The following is a 23,629-nucleotide window of genomic DNA, read 5'->3' as shown; positions in this document are numbered from 1 at the left end:
GTATAATTTTTTTTCTAACTTAATCAAAGTTAGTTAAATCAACGTAAGATTATTATATTAGAGTAAAGATGATAACACTATTCAATAATGATTCAGTAATACTTGCCCCCAATTAATTATAGATAGATAAATCACTGAATTTATTTTTATTCTAACACAATGGTCTTCTGATGGAGAAGATTAAATATCTAATAAAATATATTCACATCCGTTTAGAGTAGATCCCCTTAGAATAACAATTAAAATATTACTATGAAATTTTTTAACAACTATTTAGTATCTTATAGCAATATAATGCTGTAATACTAATAGTCATTTAATGATTACTAAATGACGGCTAGGGCACTGGGTTATTGTAGCAATCACTAATAGTTGATATAAGCCCTCAACTATCAACATAGTTGGTAATTATATTGATAATTATTTTTATAAATTTTAAGACTAATTTTTAGTTAATACAAAATAGTTCTTTGGATGAACATGTCTGACCTCCCATGCAAAATTTTTGGGAGGAGCATTATTAGATTTGCTACTTTAGCGATCTTATTATTAGATTTACTACTTTAGCGGTCTTCTTAGTGCTGACTTGAGAGCACGTTATTATTTTTAGTTTCAACTAATAGTTGTGACAATAATTTTATAATAAATTTTAATCATATTTAATTAATTTTGGTTAAATTGTAAAAAAAATAATATAAAAGTGTTTTGGGTATCGTATAAGTGGATTAATTGGACAGATATTGAACTAAAAATAATTTTCAGAGATATTTATACCACCAAAGTCCAAAACATATTAACAAAAACATTCTAAGGAATAAAAAAAAATGAAAAATTAAATCTATATCCAAGGAATCACAACCCTGAAGAAAAAGTATTTTTGAAGAAATCGAACTTAAAAATAATTTATTTTAATACGTTATAATAACAATAAATTAGAGAAAAATTCTCAATCACAATATTAACTTTGCATGTAATATCCATGTCCAAAAAACTTAGTTTTCATTTCCTGCATGTAAAGTATTACTTGTTTCAACTCCCTCATGCAAATATTGATACCTAAATTGCCTCTCAGATTTTTTAGGTGCAAAAAGTCCAAAATTGAGTACAAAAAGTTCAAAAATGAGTATAATTCTTCTTAAAGTCAGTACTTTATATTAAAAATCGAATATATTTTCTATCAAAATTGTCCCTCTTATTTTTTAGGTATAAAAAGTCTAAAAATAAGTATAATTCTTATTAAATTCAGCACTTTATACTATAATCTAGTATTCTATATTAGGATCTAGTATATTTTCTATCGAAATTAACTCATATTTTTCGGTACAATAGTCTAAAAATGAGTATAATTCCTATTAAATTCAGCACATTAAATTAAAATTGAGTATATTTTGAGGTGAAAAAAAGGAGCGTACTCAATTTGATAGAAAATATACTATATTCTAATTTAATATACTGAATTTAAGAGGATTTATACTGATTTTTAAATTTTTTGTACCTAAAAATATCATAGGCAATTAGGTAAATATGTTTGACTGGGAAGTGAAAACAAAGATTTTCATGGATGAGTACTACATACAAAAATTTATTTACCAATAGGGACTGCATGTAAATTTTCTCTTATAATAATTACAGTGTCACTGCTACTCCGTAGCTAATGCTAAAATATGAATATTTTCAATATAAGAAATGCTCTTATGAATCACATTGTCCAACAAATTAACGCAATTTTGCAAAGGCATTAGTTCAAAATATTTTTTTTTCAATTTTCATACCCAGAAAAGTTTCCTTCAGTGACATTACAGATGCCATTTTAAGGCATCTCCCCCCAAAAAAATTACAACACTAAGGCAAATATGAGTTCTACTTCTACTAAAGGTAACATTTTGTATCCCTACAAATTTCTTCAACCATATTACAAATTGAACTCCCAGAAGTTGAAACATTACAAACTTCAACCATGTTGCAGTCGTCTCACTACTGGGCAGTCCGCTTTATAGTGCCCTTTTTGCCTGAGCTTAGCTTTTCAGCGACACTCGGAAGCACATCTACTGACCCAATAGCTTCATCACTCTGCCCGCCTTCAATCTTCCTGTGCTGCTGCAAGATCCATTGCTCATATCTTTTCATACCTTCCTTTGCTCTAGCAATACTGCATGGTACACAATACCACTCGCCTTTGGGTACCATGGTTCGAGGTGGTTTCATGCAGTAGGTGTGGTAGGCCTCGTCACAACCATCACATAAAACAATCTTTTCATCGTCCTGATCACATAGACAGGCCCTGCAAAGGCAAGATGGGCAATACCAGCACTGCTTGTTCAGTTGTTGAGCACTAGCTATCTGACTTGTTTTTAGGCATCTGACGTGGTAGAACTTGAAAGGGCACTGAATGTGACCACATATTAGGAATTTTCTGTCTTCCTCCTCGCATTCACCACATACCTTGCACAAAGATGACTTTACGGTTCTTGACAATTCAGGTGGCTCTTCAGAATTCAAATTAGAGATGGAGCTCTCCCCGCAATCAGTGACTGGAATGGCCCCACTACCATGCTCATCAGCATCCTCTTGTGTTTCAGAAACTTCAAGTCTGTCACAAACCGCACAGTTTTTGTGCAAACTGTCTTTCTTGCTGTCAGAAGATGCTGGATCAGGGGAGTCCTTGCCATTTGAAGTACACGCATTGCAGTACCAGCACTGAATTGGAATCTCACTAAGCACAGGTTTGATGCAGGAGAAATGGTACATTGCCTCGCATCCATCACAAATGAGGCTGCGCTGACCATTTGCTTCGGTGCCACACTGCTTACAAGTGCAAACTTTGTACAGATCAGCTGCCTCTGTTTCATGGGGTTTTATGGAACAATCTGATCTGCTATATTTAGACTGTACTGTAGGATCTGCACTTAGAGAATGCTTCCTACCGCCATCGAGTTGGTTAGCCACCTGCAATAAAATTACGATGATGAAAAGCTATAGTACAAAATAATTATAGTGTGAACCGTCATGACACAGATTAGGATCGTGTTTTAAGTTTGATGATAAACTAGATATATTAAAACTACTTGGCACTCGCCAAAGCTCACATGTTACCTGATGCAGCTTCAACAAGTCGAGAGCCATGGAGATTTAAAAAACAAAAAACTCATCATAAGGATGTTACCTGCTTCTCCGTTGAGATACTTGAAAGATTGCTTGATATAATAAGCATCTTTTGAGCCATTTTTTGGAACTTTTCCCATATCTGAAAAATGTAAAGATCACTTCACTCATTCACGTCAGAAAATCCTCAATTATGCACAGCTTGGAGCAAAAGGGCCTAAACCAAGATAGTAAGAACCAGAATGTACGGGTAACAAAATTTATTACATGTAATTCCAAGCAAAACAAACAAACTTCAGTAATAAAATGTAGTCCAAAACAAAGAAGAAATTATATATTTCTCTTGAATACAAGAAAATGAAAAATTCTCAGATGACTGAATCTTATAACAAGTTAGATTCTAAAATTTCTTTGCTGAGATGATTTTCTCATATCAAATAATAAAAGCATATTTTGTGAAGCAAAGATAAGAATGATATGAGATCATACAATTTAATTGGAAAGCAAACCAGGGTTCAGCCACTGCTAGCAATAGGCTGACATTCAGATATGCCAAATCATTTCATCAGGTCCATAAGGCAACCAACTAGTTTCAGATATATCATGCACACTCTATTAGAAAGCGACCCCAATGACTGTCTAGGTGGTTCTGATAGGGGACTGCATGACATATGCAATATGTGGTTTCCTCTCAATCAGATATTTTAAAAGATGCTCGAGGCAGGCAGCTTTGAAGGGTTAGACTTTGGTTTTGGCGAATACAAAAAACTGGTTCAGTTTACTAAAGCCATAACTTGGTGAGTTTTCCATCCCATTCACATGACCACTGTCTCCTCACTTGCTCCCATCGACCAAACCCATGGAACATCATTGCCTATCAGCAGAAATAACAGCTTCAACACCTTTTTCCTCTTTTTGTTTTATGTTTTTGCTTCTCCTATGAAGGTATCCTCTTCATCTTCTTTTTTGGTTTATTTCTCCTATTATAATGGTCTTTAAATTGTTGGTGTGAATCCTTTGACTAATTTTGGATTGAATTCAATAAGCCTTTTTATTTGTTTAGTGTTTATTTATATTCAATTAGAATACAGCAACAGCATCACCACAAGATACTTCATTTGCCTACTTGTTTACTTGTGAACTTATTTTGATTGATTAATAACCTTTGTTGGATGTATGTCAGTGGACCAACCACCTACCACCCTAAACCGCCCTTTAAAACATTGCTCATACAAGAGTTTCAAGTGCAAAAGTAAACTACTTGTTGAATACCAATTACCAACCAATCACACACATGCTATTTACACCAGTTTAGTAACCTAATATCCTACTGTATCAGTGGCATGATACATTATGGTACTTGATGGAAATACATAAAAGATCTTATCCATCATGTGTTGAAGGAAACTCAATAGAAAAGAGAAACATAAGTATAACATAAACAAAAAAGGCGATGCATATCTAAAAAAGCTCAACGACTTTGATACAAGTAACAGCTTTAGGTAATCAGGGAACCAAGTATAAGGTCTCAATGCTGGTAACAATCAAAACTACAACACAAAACCACCATAGATAAATGACATGGCGTCAAAAACAATATTAGAATCAGTAAAAATTGAAATATAATTACCTGCTGGATATCTTGGTTTAAGAACTCTGGCGCCTGTTCATAATCCCCATTTTTTAATTTTGTATCAATGAAGCTAAAGTCCAAACAGTTCTTAGCCTCACCCTCTTCAAATTCCCGAATAAAATCACATAATAAGGCAAACTTTTCTGAGATCAAAATGTCAAGGAGAGCTCTTTCACATTTCTGAGTGTTAGTATCTTCACCACAGTAGCTGGCAATCGATTCATAAAGTGTATCTTTTGATTGGGCAGTTTCTTGTCCTTTATCAGTCATAGCACAAATTGAGTTCTGTTGCTGAATTTTCATTTCAGAACCCACAGACGATCTATCCTGGAATTCATGAAAGTTTGCAAATTCTGTTACTTGCTTATTTGAAATTTTCTTGTATATGTTAGCAATCAAAGAGGAATTTCAGACTACCTTTAGCTGTTTATTATCCTCAACAAGATCAACCATCCACTTTTCAGAAAGTTGAGAATGATTTAATGCCAGTGCATCATTGAAAACGTTCCATATGCCATGACCAGGTTTTATATAGGGCAACCTGCACTGTTGTTCCACAATATTTTTCCAGTGACTGATTATTCTATTACTAGAATGTGAAACCATCTTATCAGGATCCTCCACGTCCTATTTCAAACAAAGATCATGAAACTAAGAACATATATATATAAATCAAATGTGCCAAATTCTGTAAATGCTTAAAAAAATATGCACATGATCCAGTAATAGTAGAAATGCAAACTTTATTATGTAAAAAATCTCTTTTAGAGATTCATATAGGTGTTGTGCTATTCAAGTAACTTAAAGAGGTAAAGACCAACCATGTTATTTCTTTTGTGTTTGTACCAGCAACGTTTTGGCAGGAACCAAAATGTCACTGCAAAAATGTTGCTTTGCTACTAATTCTGGGAACAAATATATGTAATGAAGGTTCAAGATATTATTATCTGTTGACAATCTTAAAAAGGACGGTCCGGTGCACGAAGCTCCCACTATTGTACGCAACCTTCCTTTGCTTTTTGCAAGAGGTTGTTTCCAGGATTCGAACCCGTGACATTTTGATCATAAAGCAACAACTTTACCGTTGCGCCAAGGCTCCCCTTCATTTGTTGGCAATCTTATGTTTAACAAAATATTTGTTATTATGGTGTCAATGGACTCACAAAACACAACACAAACCCAGCTTATTCTCCACATCCGGCCTACATTACTCCTCGAATATCACCTCTCTGATTTTCTGCACCCCAATTGTCAGTTCATATGACACTTTTCTTCAAACACTTGATATTTTTCTCAATATCAACAGAAATATCAAGTAGAAAGAATTATAAAAACAATTATTGTTGAAAACAAAGAAAAATAAGGTCAAGATAGAGCATTTGGTTGATTATTCAATTTTCATATGATAACTATTTTCCCAATGAAAATTTTGATTGATGGGATAGAAGTCTTGTTTGCATTTAAAGACTGGAAAAATCTTGTCTATCGCAATAATAGAAAGAGAATTGTAGGTATAATTCCTTATCGAAATCTTGTTTGTCAAGTCACATAATCTAAGCAAATAATAGGTAAGGTGTTCCTTTTTGTATGCACAGTAGATGAAAATCATGTATCTCTAATTTGTAGACAGAAAACAACATGTATGATCCTAGGGAAATCTTGTTTTTCAAGTGTTGGACTTTTTTACTTATAAACAAATGGACTTACATAAAGTTATGCCAATTAATGAACAACCAAACTCTTAGTATCATCTACAAACCCTCCAGATTAAATGTTTGTCTTAGATTACATCTTCATTGTCAACTTCCTCCTTTTTCCATCTAACTGTGGGGTCATCCATAGTTATAATCCTCATTCCTCAGAAGCAGCAATCTTCTTTACTGATATAAAACAATGCATTTGTTTCCAGTATTGAACCACCACAACAGAACTAGTTATTCTCAAGTACAAGTCCAAGTCCAAGTCCAAGGACTACTGTTTACATTTAACCACTTGAATAATCCAAGGACTGCTATTTATTCATTCTCAGTGAACACAAATGACAGACAGTGGCACACTATGAAAATAAATTGATAGCATCGTTTATGGAAATGCTCAGAAAAAAAAAAACTATGAAATAACAAAAATATGAATGAACACTATGAAATAACGAAAATATAAATACCTTAGTCTCACTGATAGCATGTAGTTGAGAAGCAATCTTTGATTGCTTAGTGCTCGGGCACCTTTGAGCACTAATTCTAGGTGAATTACACTTAATGTGTCTATCTGGACTTTCCAGATTCATCTCCAAGTTGTTTTCTAAACAACCATTATTAGCAAAATCATTATTATGGAGACTATCCAACTCCGTTCTCTTAGCAGCAGACTGCCTAGTCAATCTCATGGGTATGAGGTTTTGCTTCTCCAGTAGATGGTTCAGCATCAACTTAGCAATATCTTCTGGAACATTTGGGCACTTTTTAACAGGATAAGACCCAGCAATATGCCTCTTCAGTTTAGATACTCCGCCACTATATTTGCTTAATCCACACCATTTGCACCTCCAGTGCAATTCATTGCCATCAATTATCTCACCATGGTCCCACCCGATGTCCCTAGTTCTCTCAGGTGGTGTGTCCAACAACTACAAATCCACATTATCAACAGATCATTTCCTTGAACAGAAGAAACTATGAACATTATTTTTCAAAAAAAAAAAAACGTTTTTTTTTTAAAAAAGAACAATTATATAGATTTGGTTTCATAACAACTAGGGTAGACAGACGAAACTGCATTTCAGCCAATTACAAAAAAAAAAAACAAAACATTAGATTATTCAACATGTAGTTCACAGACCAATTACAAAGAACAAAAGAAACAAACTAGTAAATCTTAACCCTTTTCCTAACTCTACAGCTTCGTGCTTCTGTTAATATACTACAAGACAACATATAGAGCATTCAACTTATGAGCGAATCCTACAAACTCAACAACGAAAGCATTTGCACAATGTAACACCATTGAAGCCACTAACAGCAAAGAAAAGTCGAGGCAAAGACTTCCATGGAGGCCCAAAGTCCTACCTTTCCCAACCCCAGGAATTACTACAATCCTCGTCCTATACTGGAGCGAAAAAAAAAATAAACAAATAAAGAGAACGAGTACGACTCACATGAACCGAATCCGCGTCGGGACTACCACGCTTCCGCCGCTTGTAAGTGATGAATCTAGCCCAAGAAGATTCCTCCTGCTTCACGAACCCCTGGCAGCTACTCTCCTCGAAGCCCATGGCCGTTCCCTACAGTACCACTTCCTCAAAATCTAGGTTAGAGCAAATCCCGACATCGAGAAGGTAGCAGAGAGGGCATGGAGTGTGGACCAGATATAGAGGAGCAGTGAAAGGTAGGAAGCGAAGAGCAGGAGATGGATAATGGAGTCGGCAAGAAGGAAGAAAAAAACCCTAATTTTTGAATGCGGCGAGCGGGACGGCGGGTAGGAGATCGTACAAGTGCGACAACGACCCGCGTTTGGAGTCGACGAGAGGTCCGTTTTATTGTCGCTTTATTAGATTTTTTAATTAGTGAAATTTCAGGATTATTTTTATTTTTTGAAAATAGAATTTGCCACTACTTTTTTAACTTTATTTTTATATTCTTATTTTATATTTTATATTTATTGATATAATTTAAATTGGGTAAAATTTTTGTTATTATATATATATATAATCGAATGGTCATATTTAATTATGATAATTGTCAAAAATAATAATAATAAAATGATGAATTAATATATTTTTATATTGAAAATATTTTAATTTTAGTTTTGTTATAGAACTTACTAGTTAAAATTGTATTATAATATGAAAAAAATGGTCGAAATTAATTAACATTATTTTTTTCTAAACATTGTTATATTAAAAAAATTAACAGTTAAAATTATTTCAACTAGATAAAAATCATTTTAATTAGTCAAATTACAGTATTTGGTCAAAAGTACTATAATTGTTATAACAATTCCAAAATAAAAATATTCTTGGAGATGAAAAAAATAGGATAGATTACCCTTATATATTTTTTTTTTGTGCCTCTTTTTGACGATAACAAAAAATAAACTTGATTTTTTATTTTATTTATCTATATATATATATAATTGAGTCGATACGTTATATCAGTTGGTGTCGTGGTGTAGTTGGTTATCATGTCAGTCTAACACACTGAAGGTCTCCGGTTCGAGTCCGGGCGACTCCAATTTTTCTTTTTTGTTTGAACTGTTAATAAAGATTGTGATATTTTAGAAATTTCTTAGTAAAAATTACCATGGTGTCGTGGTGTAGTTGGTTATCATGTCAGTCTAACACACTGAAGGTCTCCGGTTCGAGTCCGGGCGACGCCAATTTATTCTTTTTTGCTTGAACTGTTAATAAATGTTGTGATATTTGAGAAATTACTTATAAAATTTTTATTATTTCTTAGTGAAAAATAAAATGGTGTCGTGGTGTAGTTGGTTATCACGTCAGTCTAACACACTGAAGGTCTCCGGTTCGAGTCCGGGCGACGCCACAGTTTTTAGCTGCAAAAAAATTGATTTGGCCCGTTTTTATTTTGATCGATTTCTTCAAACTTAAATATTAAAATATTATTTTAAATATTAAATATGATTTCAAAATTAATAGCGTATAGAAAGATCGAATCCCACTATTGCCTTCGCCATGGCTTCCGCTCTCCTCCTGCTCCTCGTGTTCTCCGTCCTCATCCTGCTCCTTTCCGCCGCCGCCCACCGTTCCCCTTCTGACCGACGAGTCTCGAACGTCCTCCCCGGCCCTAGAGCAGATCCCTCCACTACTGTCTCCGCCTCCGGCGCCATCGAGCAGGCCTGCGCCGCCTCCCGATTCCGGCAGCTCTGCGTCTCCGCCCTCTCCTCTTCGCCCCACTCCCTCCCCCCCCAACCCCTCCGCCGTTGACCTCTCCCTGGCGGCCGTTTCCGCCTCCGCGCGCGGCCTTCAGGTCGCCTGCGCCAATGCCAGGGCCATTCTCGAGGCCTCTGCCGCCAACGTTAACCGCACCAACGCCGCCCGCAACTGCCTCGAATTCCTCTCCCTCGCCGACTACCGCCTCTCCACCGCCTCTAAGGCACTTTCTTCCGGCGATCTCGCCGGCGCGCGCCTGTTCGCTGGCGCCGCGGAGCTCTACCAGTACGACTGCTGGTCGGCCTACAAGTACGTCAACGGCACGCAGCAGGTAGCCGACGCGATGGCGTACCTCTACGCCCTCGCCAACCTCACCGGCAGCGCTGCCTCCATGGTCGCCGCCCTGCAGCGCTACGGCAGCAACATGTCCCTGTGGGCCCCGCCGCAGACGGAGCGGGACGGTTACTGGCCGCCGGACGTCCCAACCGGCAAAGCTTCAGAACGCGTCGTCGCCACCGCCGCCTCCGAAGAATGGTCTCCAGACGCGACTGTCTGCAAGGATGGTGGCGGGTGCCAGTTCACGACAGTGCAAGCGGCGGTGGACGCCGCGCCATCACAATCCCCGCGGCGGCACGTGATCTACATAAGACAGGGGATTTACGAGGAGACGGTGCGGGTGCCGCTGCAAAAGCCAAATCTAGCAATTATCGGCGACGGCATGGGGAAGACGATCATCACCGGCTCCCTGAACGCCGGCGTCCCCGGCATCTCCACCTACAACACCGCCACCGTCGGTGAGCTACGTCACATGCTTTGGTCATGTACCGCTCGTGACGTTAAACGACAAAACGATCGTCTCATTTCTTTGACCTTTTCTACTTCGATTATTGCGTCGATCACGGGCTTTGTTTCATCAGATTCGACTTTGTTCTTATTGGTTAATTAATTAATGTGTTTGCTCCTCTGTTTTCGTGACAGGCGTCGCCGGCGACGGGTTCATGGCGCGGGATTTGACCTTCGATAACACGGCGGGGCCGGATGCGCACCAGGCGGTAGCCTTCCGGTCCGACAGCGACCTCTCGGTCCTTGACTCCGTCGAGTTCCTCGGCCACCAGGACACGCTCTACGCGCACTCCCTCCGCCAGTTCTACACTCGCTGCCGCATCGCCGGCACCGTCGACTTCGTCTTCGGCAACTCCGCCGCCGTCTTCCGCGGCTGCCTCCTGCTGGTCCTCCCGCGCCAGCTCAACCCCGAGAAGGGCGAGTCCGACACCGTGACCGCCCACGGCCGGACCGACCCGGCTCAGCCCACCGGCTTCGTCTTCGACCGCTGCTCCGTGACCGGCAGCGACGACTACCTCGCGTTCTTCAGGTCCAAGCCGGCGGTCCACAGAGTGTACCTCGGGCGGCCGTGGAAGGAGTACTCGCGGACAGTGTTCCTGAACTGCCAACTGTCGGAGGTCGTGAGGCCGGAGGGGTGGTTGCCGTGGGACGGCGACTTCGCGCTGGCGACGCTGTACTACGGTGAGTTCGGGAACTCCGGCGAGGGGGCAAATGCGACCGGGAGAGTGGCCTGGAGCAGCCGGATTCCGGCGGAGCACTTGGGAGCTTACTCCGTGGAGAACTTTATACAGGGGAATCGATGGATACCTCCCTCTCTGCTGTATGACATTAAGACTGGAATTTGAGAAAAGACAATAGCAAATCCAGTGAATTGAGTTTGATCCGGTTGGGATCTTTTGAGAATGGGTTGACAGTTGACTCCTACGGGGATCAAAGAGAGAAGATGACGAAAAATAATTAAACTAGTCAGATTGTCTCGTACGTGTACCTCGACTTGCCTACACGGGCACCTTTTTATATGAGTTTGAAAAAGGGATGGGGCAATACTTTTACGCCAGCTTGGAAGAGTGGGATAGTCTTAGGGATTGGAGGTTTATGCTATGGGATTTATACTATAATCTCATCTTCACTACACGGGTGAAATTTATAATATTTTTTTTATAAATTGGTCCTAAACTTTTAAGATTGGTTTATACTTTTGTTTATAAATGGTCCTAAAATCTTGGAATCAATTTATACTTTTAAAAAAATTCAAAAAAAAAGTTTATGCTATCCCTTTTAATGTGCGTGAGAGCGACACTTAACAAGAGACTACCGTAGGAATTATAATAGAATTTTACAAAACAATTAAATCATACCTAGTTGTGGCGACATTCAAAGAGTACAATTGACAATCCTCAATAAGACAATTGATATCTAGTTCTATATCATAAATTGTAAAATCATCTGTTAAAAAATCATATCCGATTGACATTGAGTCAATCTTAAATTCAACACACAAGTTATAAAAATCAATACAATACTCTAAATTCAGAAGACATGTAATGGAAATAAGATTCTCTCACATTTCAGGAGCATACATGACATCATGTAGAAACAAAATACTACCACCACGGACGTTGAGTTTGCAAGTGTCGACTCCTTTAACTTCGCTCTTGCATTGTTTTTCACATAGATCTATTTGTTGTTAGCTCGTACCTGATGGTACTCTACAAATGTAACTCGCTCCCAAGCTACATGGTTAGTTTATCCAGAATCTATGATCCACAAAAGATAAGAATCAACTAACAACACTTCACTAGGAACAAAATGCCCAAGAAAAGAAGACACATTTGAATTTACCTTTTTCGGTTCAATGCACTCCCGAGCGAAATGACTCTTCCTGTAGTAGTTAAAGAAAGTCAACTTGTCTTTAGGTTTCACTTCAGTCTTCTTTCCTTTCTTCTTGATTGGGCTCTGTCTCATAGTAGCAACTTCTTTCTTCTTTTCCTTCCCATTCTTGAACCATTTCTTTTCGTGGATCCAGATGATCTTGTTGGTGCATTTGACATAAATGATCAAACTTGAGTTTTAATGAATAACAAATGGATTAAAGTTAGATATATTATTGATCTAACCTTGTTATCTAGTGTGCAAGTTTGACTAACTTGATAGGTCAAGAGGACCTTATACCAAGCAGAAAGTCCAGTTTATTTGATTCTCGGCGGGAGAAAGTCCGAATGTGTGATTCTAGCAGGAAGACTTGGTGGGTCAGATTGTTGGTTGGTCCTAGGAAGATCGTACCGATTCCATTGTACAAAAATTTTGTACAAGTGTCGAACTTTTCCTAAACAACCTATTGTGTTCTTTAGAAGTTAAATTATGAATCACAAACGGAACTTAATATTATTGATTCCAAATTTAACTTATTTGTTATTAATGGTTTAGATTTGGATCGCAAGTGAAACTTAACACTATTGATCCAAATCAACCTATGTTATAAAGTTAATTAAATATTTATTTCTAAAATCAGCTCCCAGGTCAAACATGGCGAGACACTAGGCCTTCTTGGGTATGAGATCATCCACCACTGCCTCGACAAAGCCTTTAATAAAAATTTAATATTTAATTTCCTAAAATAACATTAGGTTTAACCGAAAAGAATAATCGAATCACAAATTCGAAAAACAAAAAAAAACACAACTCGAATTACAAATTCGAAAAACTAGAATCTAATGTCTCTTGTGTTTGGAATTCTTACAAAGAAAAATAACTAGCATGATGCGGAAAACAATTACTAGTTATACATTTTCTTTGTATGCTAATAACCTCGAGATCTTCTGTCGTATTCCTCGTCTCGCCTTGGACGTCGTGTGGGCAACGATCCTCCAAGATGAACGCCACCCAAAGCCTTCTTCCTCCTCTAAAATCCGTCCACCACCACCACCAAGGAACAAAGAGAGCAAGGGGAAAAGAAAAGGGAAGAGGACCGGCCACAAGAGGGAGCGCAAGCAATAGAATAAGAATAGATGCAATCCCTACTTCTCCTTTTCTTCTCCTTCTCTTTGTATTCGGCCATACAAAACAACCACAAGAAGTGGCCGACCCTAGCATGAAGAGAAGCAAGGGCAGACCCTTAGGAGAAGACTAGAGAGAAGAGAGAAAATAATAGCATAGATTAGGTAGCTTCATGAGGCCTCTCCTCACATTCTTTTATATTATTTGTCCAAGGCAAATAAGGAAAAACTTTTTACAAAAATTAAATCATCCTCTTGTTTTTCCTTTTCCCTTTTTATTTTTCCTTTTCTTTCCTCTTGATTGATTCAATCATCAATCTTTGATTGGTTAATTGATTGGTCGGCTCCTTGCTTGGGCACCAAGCAAGGGTGGCCGGCCACTTAAAGAGGAATAAAAACTTTGTAAAAATTTTATAAGTAAAAAAGGAAAGTTCTTATAAAATTTTACAAGCTCTCTTTTAATTTCTTAATGTGGATGTTAAAAAAAGAAAGTTTTAAAAATTAAAACCAAGTTTTAAAATTTAAAACTTCTCTTCTAAAATTTCCTTTTTTAACATAGTTAAAAAAAATAGAAAGTTTCAAATTTAAAACTCCCTTCCTTTTTTCCAACAACCATGAGGATAGTTAAAAAAGGGAAGTTTTAAAACTTTTAAACTTTCTTTTAAACCATGTGACCTAATTCAAATAAAGAAAGTTTTATAAATTTAAAATCCTTCTTTTAAACTTGTAGTTATCTACAAAGAGAAGATTTTAAATTCAAAACACCCCTCCTAATTTGAAATATAATGGCCAGCCCCTCCTTTGCTTGGGCACCAAGCATAGGGCCGACCCTCTTGAGGAGATGGTGGTCGGCCCTTGGCTTGGTCACCAAGTCTTGGGTCGGCCCCCTTCTTGGACACCAAGATGGCCTTTTATTTGGATGGACTTGAGGCTTTAATGAGGCTACGACAGGGACCTAGAGGAGAAATTGGGTTTGGCCTTCCGACGAGCTTGAGTATCCCATGTTCGCCCCGAACACATAACTCAAGTTCATCAATAATAATTCATTCCACTAGAGAGTTATTATTGACTACCGCACCAATCCCAAATTACATTATGGGCTCCTTCTTATCATGCGTGTATTAGTCTCCCTGTGTTTGAGATATCGAATGTCCACTAATTAATTGAGTTACTGACAACTCATTTTAATTAATGTCTTAGTCTAAGAGTAGTACCACTTAACTTCATTGTCAAGTCAAACTAAGTCCACCTGCAAAGTTTAACATGACAATCCTTATGAGCTCCTCTTGGGGACATTCTCAACCTAGATGACTATGACACAGTTTCCTTCTATAATCAACAACACACATTATAAGTAATATCATTTCCCAACTTATCGAGTCTATTGATTTATCGAGCTAAATCTCGCCCTTTGATAAGTTAAAGAAATAAATACTAAATATATATGCTTGTTATTATATTAGGATTAAGAGCACACTTCCATAATAACTAAGGTTTAGTTCTTTTATTAAGTCAGTATAAAAAGAACTTACCTAAAATGGTCATACTCAATACACTTAGAGTGTACTAGTGTAATTTATTAGTCAAGATAAACTAATATCTAATTACACTATGATTATTTCAATGGCTTGTTCCTTTCCATCTTAGTCGTGAGCAACTGTTTATAATTTATAAAGAACTGATAACATGATCTTCTGTGTGTGACACCACACACAATGTTATCTACAATATAAATTAATTGAACAACTACACTTAACAAATAAATGTAGACATTTGACCAATGTGATTCTTTTATTTCAAAAATAAATGTTTACAAAAGCTAGGCTTTTAGTATACACTCTAACAATTTCCCACTTATACTAAAAGACTAAGCTGTCATATCTGCTGCCATACATCAGATTCCCAACCCTTCAACATGTCCATCAAAAGCTCTTACCTTAAGGGCCTTAGTGAAAGGATCTCTCAGGCTATCATCTGATGCAATTTAGGCGACAAACTTCTCCTCGTTATACGATGTCTCGTATTGGGTGGTACTTGCGCTCTATTGTGTTTACTTGTCTTATGGACTTATGGTTCCTTCGAGTTTGCTACTGCACCACTATTATTACAAAAATTGTAATAATTTTGGACAAACCAGAAATCATGTTTAAGTCCATCATGAAGTTTCTAAGCCATATAACTTCTGTGGCTGCCTCAGAAGCTGCCACATACTCAGCTTCTATGGTGGAGTCTGGAAAAGCACCTATGCTTAACACTCCTCCATAGATATGGCTTCACCTCCTAAAGTAAACACAAAAACCCCGAGGTTGTCTTACTATTGTCCCTATCTGATTGAAGTCAAAATCCGTGTAACTCACAGGGATCAAATCATCTGCCTAGTAAACTAACATATAATATCTAGTTCCTCTAAGGTACTTTAATATATGTTTTACGGCAGTTTAGTGTCCCGGTCCTGGGTTACTTTGATATCTGCTAAGTATGCCCTGGGCAAAATAGATATTCGGTCTCGTGCACAACATAGCATACATCTTCTTTGATATCTTTGGAGACATCTCTTTAGATAAAGTTACTCCATATCTAAAAGGTATAAAACCTTTCTTGGAGTCTTGCATGCTAAAACAAGCTCGTTATATGAAGCTTGAGATAAGCACAACATTCTTTTCTTGCGATCCTCTTTGATCCCGAGAATATGTGTGCATTCTCCCAAGTCCTTCATATCAAATTGCTTGAACAACCATACCCTTACTTCCGACAATACTTTGATATTGTTTCCAACTATCAAAAATGTTATCTACGTATAGTACAAGAAATACCACCACACTTCCGTCACACTTCTTATATACACAAGACTCATCCGAACACTGAATAAATCCATATGACTGGATTAAACTGGATGTCCCCAGACCTTGAAGCTTTACTTCAGTCCATAGACTGATTAAGCTTGCACATAAGATGCTCTTTGCCCTTTGCAATGAACATTTCTGGTTGCTTTATATGGCTGTTTTCTTAAAAACTTCTATTAAGGAAAACTGTCTTAACATCCACTTGCTAAATCTCATAGTCTATATGAGCAGCAATAGATAAAAGAATCCTGATAGACTTAAGCATGACTACCGGTAAAAAAATTTTCTTTTTCAGCAAGCCTTGTTTTGAAAGTTTCCACCTTCCCGTCTATCCCTCTTTTTCTATTATAGACCTTTTAACACCCAATGACTTTTACACCATCTGGTGGTTCTACAAGCTCCCAGACTTTATTAGAATGCATATATACTAATTCTGTATTCATTGCTCTTTGCCAAGATATTGCATCCTTATCTTGGAACGCTTCGTCATATGCCCGGCGATCAGGTTCATGTTCGCTAGGGATCAAGTCCAAAGACTTTCCCAAAACATGAATCTTTCATGTTGCCTAACAACCCTTCCACTACGATGAGACACTGTCTGTAATTGTGTATCATTTGTGATACGTGTTGCAGTTTCTTGTGATATTTCATCTTGTACAGTTGGTACTAGATTAGACGTGTCCTTTATTATTTCTTTAAGAACAAATTTACTTATGGGCTTGTGGTTCATTTTATAGTCTTCTTCTAAAAATCAGACATTGGTGCTAACCGTGACCTTTTGATTTTTAGGACTATAAACCTTCTTTCGTTTTTCTAGGATAACCCATAAACAAGTGAACTTCTGTCCATCTTATCAGTGTCTCCCTTCAGCACATGTGCCGGACTATCCAGAATCCGAATATGCTTCAAATTAGGCTTACGCCTATTCTGCAATTCTATGTGAGTAGAGAGTTCTGACTTAGAAGATACTATGTTCACTTCTGTTTGCAGAGTATATTCTCAAAATGATTTTGGTAACTCATCATCGATCTAATCATTTCTATAAGAGTCCTATACCTTCTTTCTACTACACTATTATGTTAGGGTGTACCAGGTGCAGTTAGTTGGGATTGAATCTCTTCTTCTAATAAGTAACTCCTAAACTCTCATAAGAGGTACTCACCACTATGATCTTACCGTAGTATCTTGATACTTTTACTTTGACGTTTCTCCACATCAGTCTTGTATTCTTTGAACTTATCAAAGCACTTAGACTTGCGGCGCATCAAGTAAATATACCTGTATCTCGAATAGTCGTCTATAAAAGAGACGAAATATTCGAAACCACCACTTTCCTGGATAGTCATAGATCCACACAAATCAGAATGAACCAATTTCAATACTTCTTTGGCTTTATACCCCTTAGACTTAAAAGGCCTCTTGGTCATTTTTCTTTCCAAGTCGTCTATATGGATATTGCTATGCTGCTCAAGATTTTGTCATGCTTAGTGTCATGCACCACTCGCATGATTGCATGCTACGCGATAGTCTGCTCCATTATTGTTGAGCACATCGCCAATTTCATCTCTGTCGGTGCTCCGCTGGTCCGCTCATGGGTAGCGTGACGCAGCGTGGTAGCACGTCAGTTTGCTCGGTGGTGCTCCGTTGGGACGCTCATGGGTAGTGTACTGCAGCGTGGTAGCACGCCGAGATCCCTCCCCGTCATTGTGTACCGGGAGATGAGAGCATTGAGCTCCCCCATTATGATTTGGGGTAGGAGGATAGGTGTACTCCGACAGCATCCCGTCCACTCGGTCACTCATCAGGAGTAGTGATATCAGAGTGTACGGTTGTCACAGCCCTACCCACTCGGTCTCACCATCGTGTGTGAGATGGCTGACTGGCGTCAGGGGTGACCAGGACCCATAATTGGCATCATATGCATTTATGCATTTCTTGATTGTGTTTGCTACACTTATATGTTGCATTTGGATGTATGCATATGTTTGACATGCATACAGGATTTTGATACCTCTCGGTCTGACGACCATGTTATACTTATACCCTGGTCCTGGTTAGTACAGTTTTCTCCTACTTATTTCAGTTGCATTTACCCTTCTTGTATCAGGAGACTGTACGCATGATTAGTGCTGGTTGTTATTTTCTTTATTATGCATATTAGTTGTTACCCGCTGAGTGTTGAACTCACACCCTCCTCCGTTGCTATTTTCAGGTTGATGCTGTCCGGAGAGTTCCAGTCGCTAGTCCCCTGCAGTCCACGAGGGTGTTTGTTGGTTGTTTGGTTTTTCTTTATTAGACTATGTTTAGACTTGTTCTGTTTTGATACTTTGGATCTTGTATGGATTTTTACTTGTCGATGAATTTTTATTCGATATGATATTCTACATGCCTACCTGGACAACAAAAGAGGTAAGTTGATTTTATTTGCGTCGTTGAGTTTTTGTGCTTTATGAGTGTTGTTGAAATAGGATATCGGTTTTTGTGTTTTATGAGTGTAGTTGAGTAGGATGATTTGAGATGTTTACTTATCATTTATTTTAGTTCACTATTTAACTGTGTGGATGGTGCGATTGTTTGCTTATTTATTTGTTGTTATATACATATGTTCCGGCCGTGTTAGTCGTATATGACTATGGATGTAGAAAAGTTTCAGATTGTCACATGTACAGAGGAGATGCTGCCGAAATTTCTTCGAACAGGGACTCCCCCGGGGCGTGACATTCCGACTGCGTGCCGCCTTCTAAATCCATGCCACATTCGACTCCATGTCATCACCTTCAGACCCAACTCCTCATCCGACTCACATTCACCTACTTTTTCAGGTTATGACGACTCGATCAGGCTTATGACCAACTCATTGGTCTACTAGAGGGTGCCTCCTTGGGTCAGGGTACATCACCGTACTCATTCTTTATTCATTTCATTATTATACTATTATCATGTTTCTTATATATTCGTGGGATTTGCCTCGAGTATCGGGGTGTCAAGCATGATAATCTGGTTGCTGTCTGTATGTAGCGTTGACCAGAGACCTTCTAATGACTTGATCAATATAGAAGATAGTTCATCATATCCTAGGTCATGACAACTCGATTAACATTTCAGTCACATTACACCGATAGTTCTATTCGACATCCATATCATATTGTTTATCAAAACTTTAAAATTTAAAATTTACATAAAAAAATTATTTTATTAAATTTAAATATCTATTTTTCACTATACAATATATCAACTTCTCTAATTCATTTATATTTATTTTTTATTATTTTATTCTGTGTAATCTTTAGTTTCTTATTACTTAATTTTTTTTTAAATTTTTTTTCTCTCCTCCTCGGAATTAAATGACAATAATATCGTGGAACATAAACCTCTCTAAAATATTAGAGCATCCACGCTCCCTTTGAGAGCTCCTACTGTGAGGTGACTTAAGGGAAGGAGCTCCCTCTCATTAAAATGCAGGCTCTATGTTCATGGAATCATTTCTTAATTTGTGAGAAAATGTGGGTCTATAAAAGAATAAGAAAGAGTTATTGAGAAATTTTTTAATAATAAAAAGATATATGAAGAATTTTTACTTTTTTAACATGATATAAATAGCTCTCCAAGTATTTTAATGAGTGTGAATGCTCTCAGCAGATGCCCTTATCGGGCATTCTCCGCACCACACGTCAATCCACATTCTTAGACCACATCACTTCTCTCGCGTCCAACCGCATCCTCATGGCATGTCCGTGTCACTCCGCATTCTCGTCTGAGCACAGATCTGCAGATCAAATTTTTTTTATTTTTTATTTTTTATCTAGAAGATATGCAACCCGTATTTATGATTGGATCATAACTATGATTTAATCATAAATTATTACGATCTTTTCTTGGATTCACCGTTCTCATCAAATTATAATTTTTATTCAGAACGGACGATCTCATTCTCGTATCCACTAGTCGAATCTTAGGTCAAGTCAGATTGGAGTTGCAGGAGGCCGCTTTTAGATCGGCCGGTTTGACTCGAACTCGTCTTGAATGGAGCTGATCTAGCTCGCTGATCGAGTCCAGCCATTTTTGATTTACTCAATGTTCGAATGTTTGGACAAAAACTAATTGAATACATGAACGATTTTTTTTTTATTCCGAAGTTGAATTCACGAGCTCTGCAGAGCCGCAGTGCGGTTCCGGTCGCCGGCTGCCGGCGAACTGTTCTTCACCCAGTGCGCCAGCATGCTCTCCCAGTTGCAGAACGCCTCGGAGCACACTGCCAACCTCGGATCGGTGATGTTCCTCCGCCAGTGCCCATCAGCGAACCCCTCCGCCTCCGCCTGCCGCCGACTGTACTCTAGGGATGCCTTCGCCTTAGTCGGAAGGAGGCAGAACCGACTTAGGTTCGCCGGAAGCTCGTCGTGCACCCTCCACCACTTCCCGTGAGCTGCGTCGCTGGCAAACCCCCGGAAGTTCTTCACGTTCCAGTTGCAGTCGTAGTCCCGGAAGCACAGCCAGGGTTTGAGCCCCAGGTAGTGCGCCACGTAGATCGCCGACGGCTCTGCCGCGAACAACCTCTCCTTCTTCGCCCTCCTCTGTTCCTCGCCGGCGAAGTGCTTCAGGTAATTGACGTTCTTCGGCAGTCGGTGCCACCACGTGAAGATCTCGTTCAAGTACCCTTGATCTCCTCCATTGTACGACGTGATCTCGTCGACGTGATCCATCAGCAACCGGAACGTGCACTCCGACGGTTCAATCACCATGACGCCGGAGTTGAATAGGGTCGCGTCGTTGCCAACGGCGCTGAGCTCCGGCAGAGAGAACATGAAGTCAACGTTGCGGAGGACGAGGAGGTCGGCGTCGAGGAAGACGACCTTGTCGTAGTCGTCGGCGAGCTGCCACAGCCGGAACTTGCTGTAGTTCCACTCGTTGTAGGCGTCGCGCTTCGCCTTCGGGTTACGGATTCGACGGATATTGCGGACCTTCCACCCGGCGCCAGTGAGGCCGCGCCTGGACTCCTCGCCGATCGTCTCGTCGACGAGGGCGACGAGGTCGCGCGACGACCCTGACAACCGGATGCTTATCGCGGCGGCGATGGCTCCGCAAACGTATTGCTCCGACGAGTGGAGTATGGTCACGTAGGCTTCTCGCCGGTGTCGGAACTCGGTGTACGGTCTCACTGAAAGCAAAGAAACAGAGTCTTGACCATCGTCGGCGATCTCATCATGCAGATATTAAAATCGAATCACCGCTCACCTTCTGCTTCAAAAGGGACGACGAGCTCGCAGGACCCGACCGGAAGCCGGAGCTTCTCTTCCAGCGCCGCCGTCCCAACCTCATAAAGCCAAAGATTCCCTATCCGTTCCACGAGATCGCCGCATCCGAAGAGATTCGGAATCGGCAAGCAATCGCTGAAGATGAGCACACGGGCACGAGCCCCAGCAGAGTCCGCCGCGACCCTCGCCGCAGCGAGCTGGAGGTGCAACCTCGCTACGTCCCGCGACCACTGACCGCCGGACCTGTCGCAGGGCAGCTTGACGGCGACAAGATCGAATTTTGACGCTTCCTCCGACCGCGGCAATGGAAACGACGGGCAAGACGGCTCTCCGTATTCCCGCTCCTCGTCGATCCACTCCGGGTAGAGAATCTCCCAGCCGATGCTCGCCGGAGCATACTCCAGGACAACCAGAGAAACCTCCGCTCCAGGTAGAGTCCGCCGCCAGAATCCCACCTCAGTGGAGTTGAAATTCAGCAATCCAATCCTTAGATTCGTGCCGTCGACCATATCAGATACTCGAACCCAGTTGACTTCCAAATGCGACACATATCGACGATCTAAACTTCTTCCAAATCTGAACCTGAAAACAAAAAACTTGTTAATATCAGAAAATGATTGCAGTCGACGAACTGTCGCATAAAAATTGCACCTTGATGCAGAATTCGAGGAGGGTGGTCTTTCTTGGATCGCTGGCGATAAAACAAGAGAGAGAAGAGTGCAGCAAGTGACGATGAACAGTGCAAGCTTCAGGAATCTGTATCTGTCGAACTTTTTGCTGATGAAAAGAATTTATTTATCTATTTTTCAAAAATTGCATGTTGATTACTGCTACGAAACTGATCGGATTAAGGAAGAACTCACTGATCTGCTGCTGCGAGTTTTTTCATGATCAATGATCAGCTGAACAAAAGTGGAAAGTCTTGCTAAAAATTGAGGGAGATGAAGAGGTCTGATTCCTGTCTTAAATTCTGTTAGATGTTGGTGATCTTTGAGCCATTGATTGCATTTCAGTATCCAAATTAAGCATTGGAATGTTCACCCTTTGTCAAGATTCTTGCATAGTGATTATCCCAATTCAATAAAAAAAACATAATTTTAGAAGAATGCATTTGGATTTTTTGTTCGAATGATAATGAAACGGAAATACTTAGTTATAAATGCTAACATGCCAAATGTAAGAAGTCCTTTGTGACTTCATTTTTAATGGTTGAAACAGGACAAATTTGATTTTGATTAACATTAAAAAAGAACTAAATTCAAATTAAGTTCCAGAAAACATTTCTTTAAGACGCACATTAAATGCTGAATTGGTTCATAAATTCAACAATGTAAACAATTTAGTCAAATTTGCCACGATAGTTAACTTAAAAACATTGTCATTCCTTTAAAAGGATTTTGCAATAGTTAATAAGAAAAAAACAGTCTCAATACAATCGGAGCATCAAAGAAAAATATGCTTTGTCTTATATCTTTCCGAACGAGCAAAAAAAAAATGGTTATGTTCTTTTGCAAGTTAATTAAACCAATGCCCAAATCGTTTCAGATGATAAATGAGGTTATACAGAAGGAGATTTAGAATTAGGTTAACATAATGAATGCCCACTTCAACTAAATAATCAAGGAAGAGCCAATATACAAGTCTGATGTTTATCTAAATATTGATAAAAATTACATAAGAAAAGTGATATCACAGATCTAATCGACCATTGCAGAGGAGCATCAGTATCTAGGACAGTCATATATTTGAATGGAATTACAAATCAAAATCATCGTTATGGCTCTAGGTTAACACATGGAAGACAAACAACTCCATATCTAAGAGGAAAGCATCCAGCCAAGAGATTTTATGGATATGCCTTTCATGTTCTCAAAAGAAAACCATCACATTAGCGTCTAGCAATTGGATATTCATAACTGAACTCTACAAATTTATTTATGTAGAGACTTTAGGACATCCACAATACATATGTTAATGGAGTGTTATAACACCCCTTGGTGTTAAATACTATTGTGAAAGGGTGTTATAATACCCCTTCACTTGAATGCGTTTAAGAAGGTGGGGCGGGCCTG

At 39.1% G+C, this 23,629-nt stretch overlaps 2 protein-coding genes, 3 non-coding genes and 1 pseudogene across 5 annotated transcripts; 4 read left to right on the top strand and 2 right to left on the bottom strand.

Annotated features, from left to right (window-relative positions):
- Nucleotides 1-1,725: 1,725 nt before the first annotated feature.
- LOC121971420 (PHD finger protein EHD3-like) lies at nt 1,726-8,246 on the bottom strand. The gene is made up of 6 exons (XM_042522681.1): nt 7,890-8,246; nt 6,900-7,361; nt 5,153-5,362; nt 4,733-5,062; nt 3,164-3,244; nt 1,726-2,946 (listed from the first exon to the last, which is right to left on the bottom strand). The coding sequence occupies exons 1-6, from the start codon at nt 8,004-8,006 to the stop codon at nt 1,975-1,977; spliced, it is 2,172 nt and encodes a 723-aa protein (XP_042378615.1). The 5' UTR covers nt 8,007-8,246; the 3' UTR covers nt 1,726-1,974.
- Nucleotides 8,247-8,890: 644 nt separating this feature from the next.
- TRNAV-AAC lies at nt 8,891-8,964 on the top strand. The gene has a single exon. It is a non-coding gene; the product is annotated as a tRNA-Val (tRNA).
- A 71-nt stretch (nt 8,965-9,035) lies between these two features.
- TRNAV-AAC lies at nt 9,036-9,109 on the top strand. The gene has a single exon. It is a non-coding gene; the product is annotated as a tRNA-Val (tRNA).
- A 93-nt stretch (nt 9,110-9,202) lies between these two features.
- On the top strand, nt 9,203-9,276 carry TRNAV-AAC. Its single transcript has one exon. It is a non-coding gene; the product is annotated as a tRNA-Val (tRNA).
- A 120-nt stretch (nt 9,277-9,396) lies between these two features.
- Nucleotides 9,397-11,349, top strand: LOC121971419 (annotated as a pseudogene).
- A 9,098-nt stretch (nt 11,350-20,447) lies between these two features.
- Nucleotides 20,448-22,450, bottom strand: LOC121972835 (UDP-glucuronate:xylan alpha-glucuronosyltransferase 1-like). Its single transcript, XM_042524460.1, has 4 exons — nt 22,421-22,450; nt 22,209-22,334; nt 21,538-22,139; nt 20,448-21,460 (listed from the first exon to the last, which is right to left on the bottom strand). Exons 1-4 carry the CDS (start codon nt 22,444-22,446, stop codon nt 20,448-20,450), a joined length of 1,767 nt encoding a protein of 588 aa, XP_042380394.1. The 5' UTR covers nt 22,447-22,450.
- Between the last annotated feature and the right edge of the window lie 1,179 nt (nt 22,451-23,629).

This window comes from Zingiber officinale, chromosome 4A (genome assembly GCF_018446385.1).
Source record: "Zingiber officinale cultivar Zhangliang chromosome 4A, Zo_v1.1, whole genome shotgun sequence".
NCBI classification, from domain to species: Eukaryota; Viridiplantae; Streptophyta; class Magnoliopsida; order Zingiberales; family Zingiberaceae; genus Zingiber; species Zingiber officinale.
This window is presented reverse-complemented; position numbering and strand designations above follow the sequence as displayed.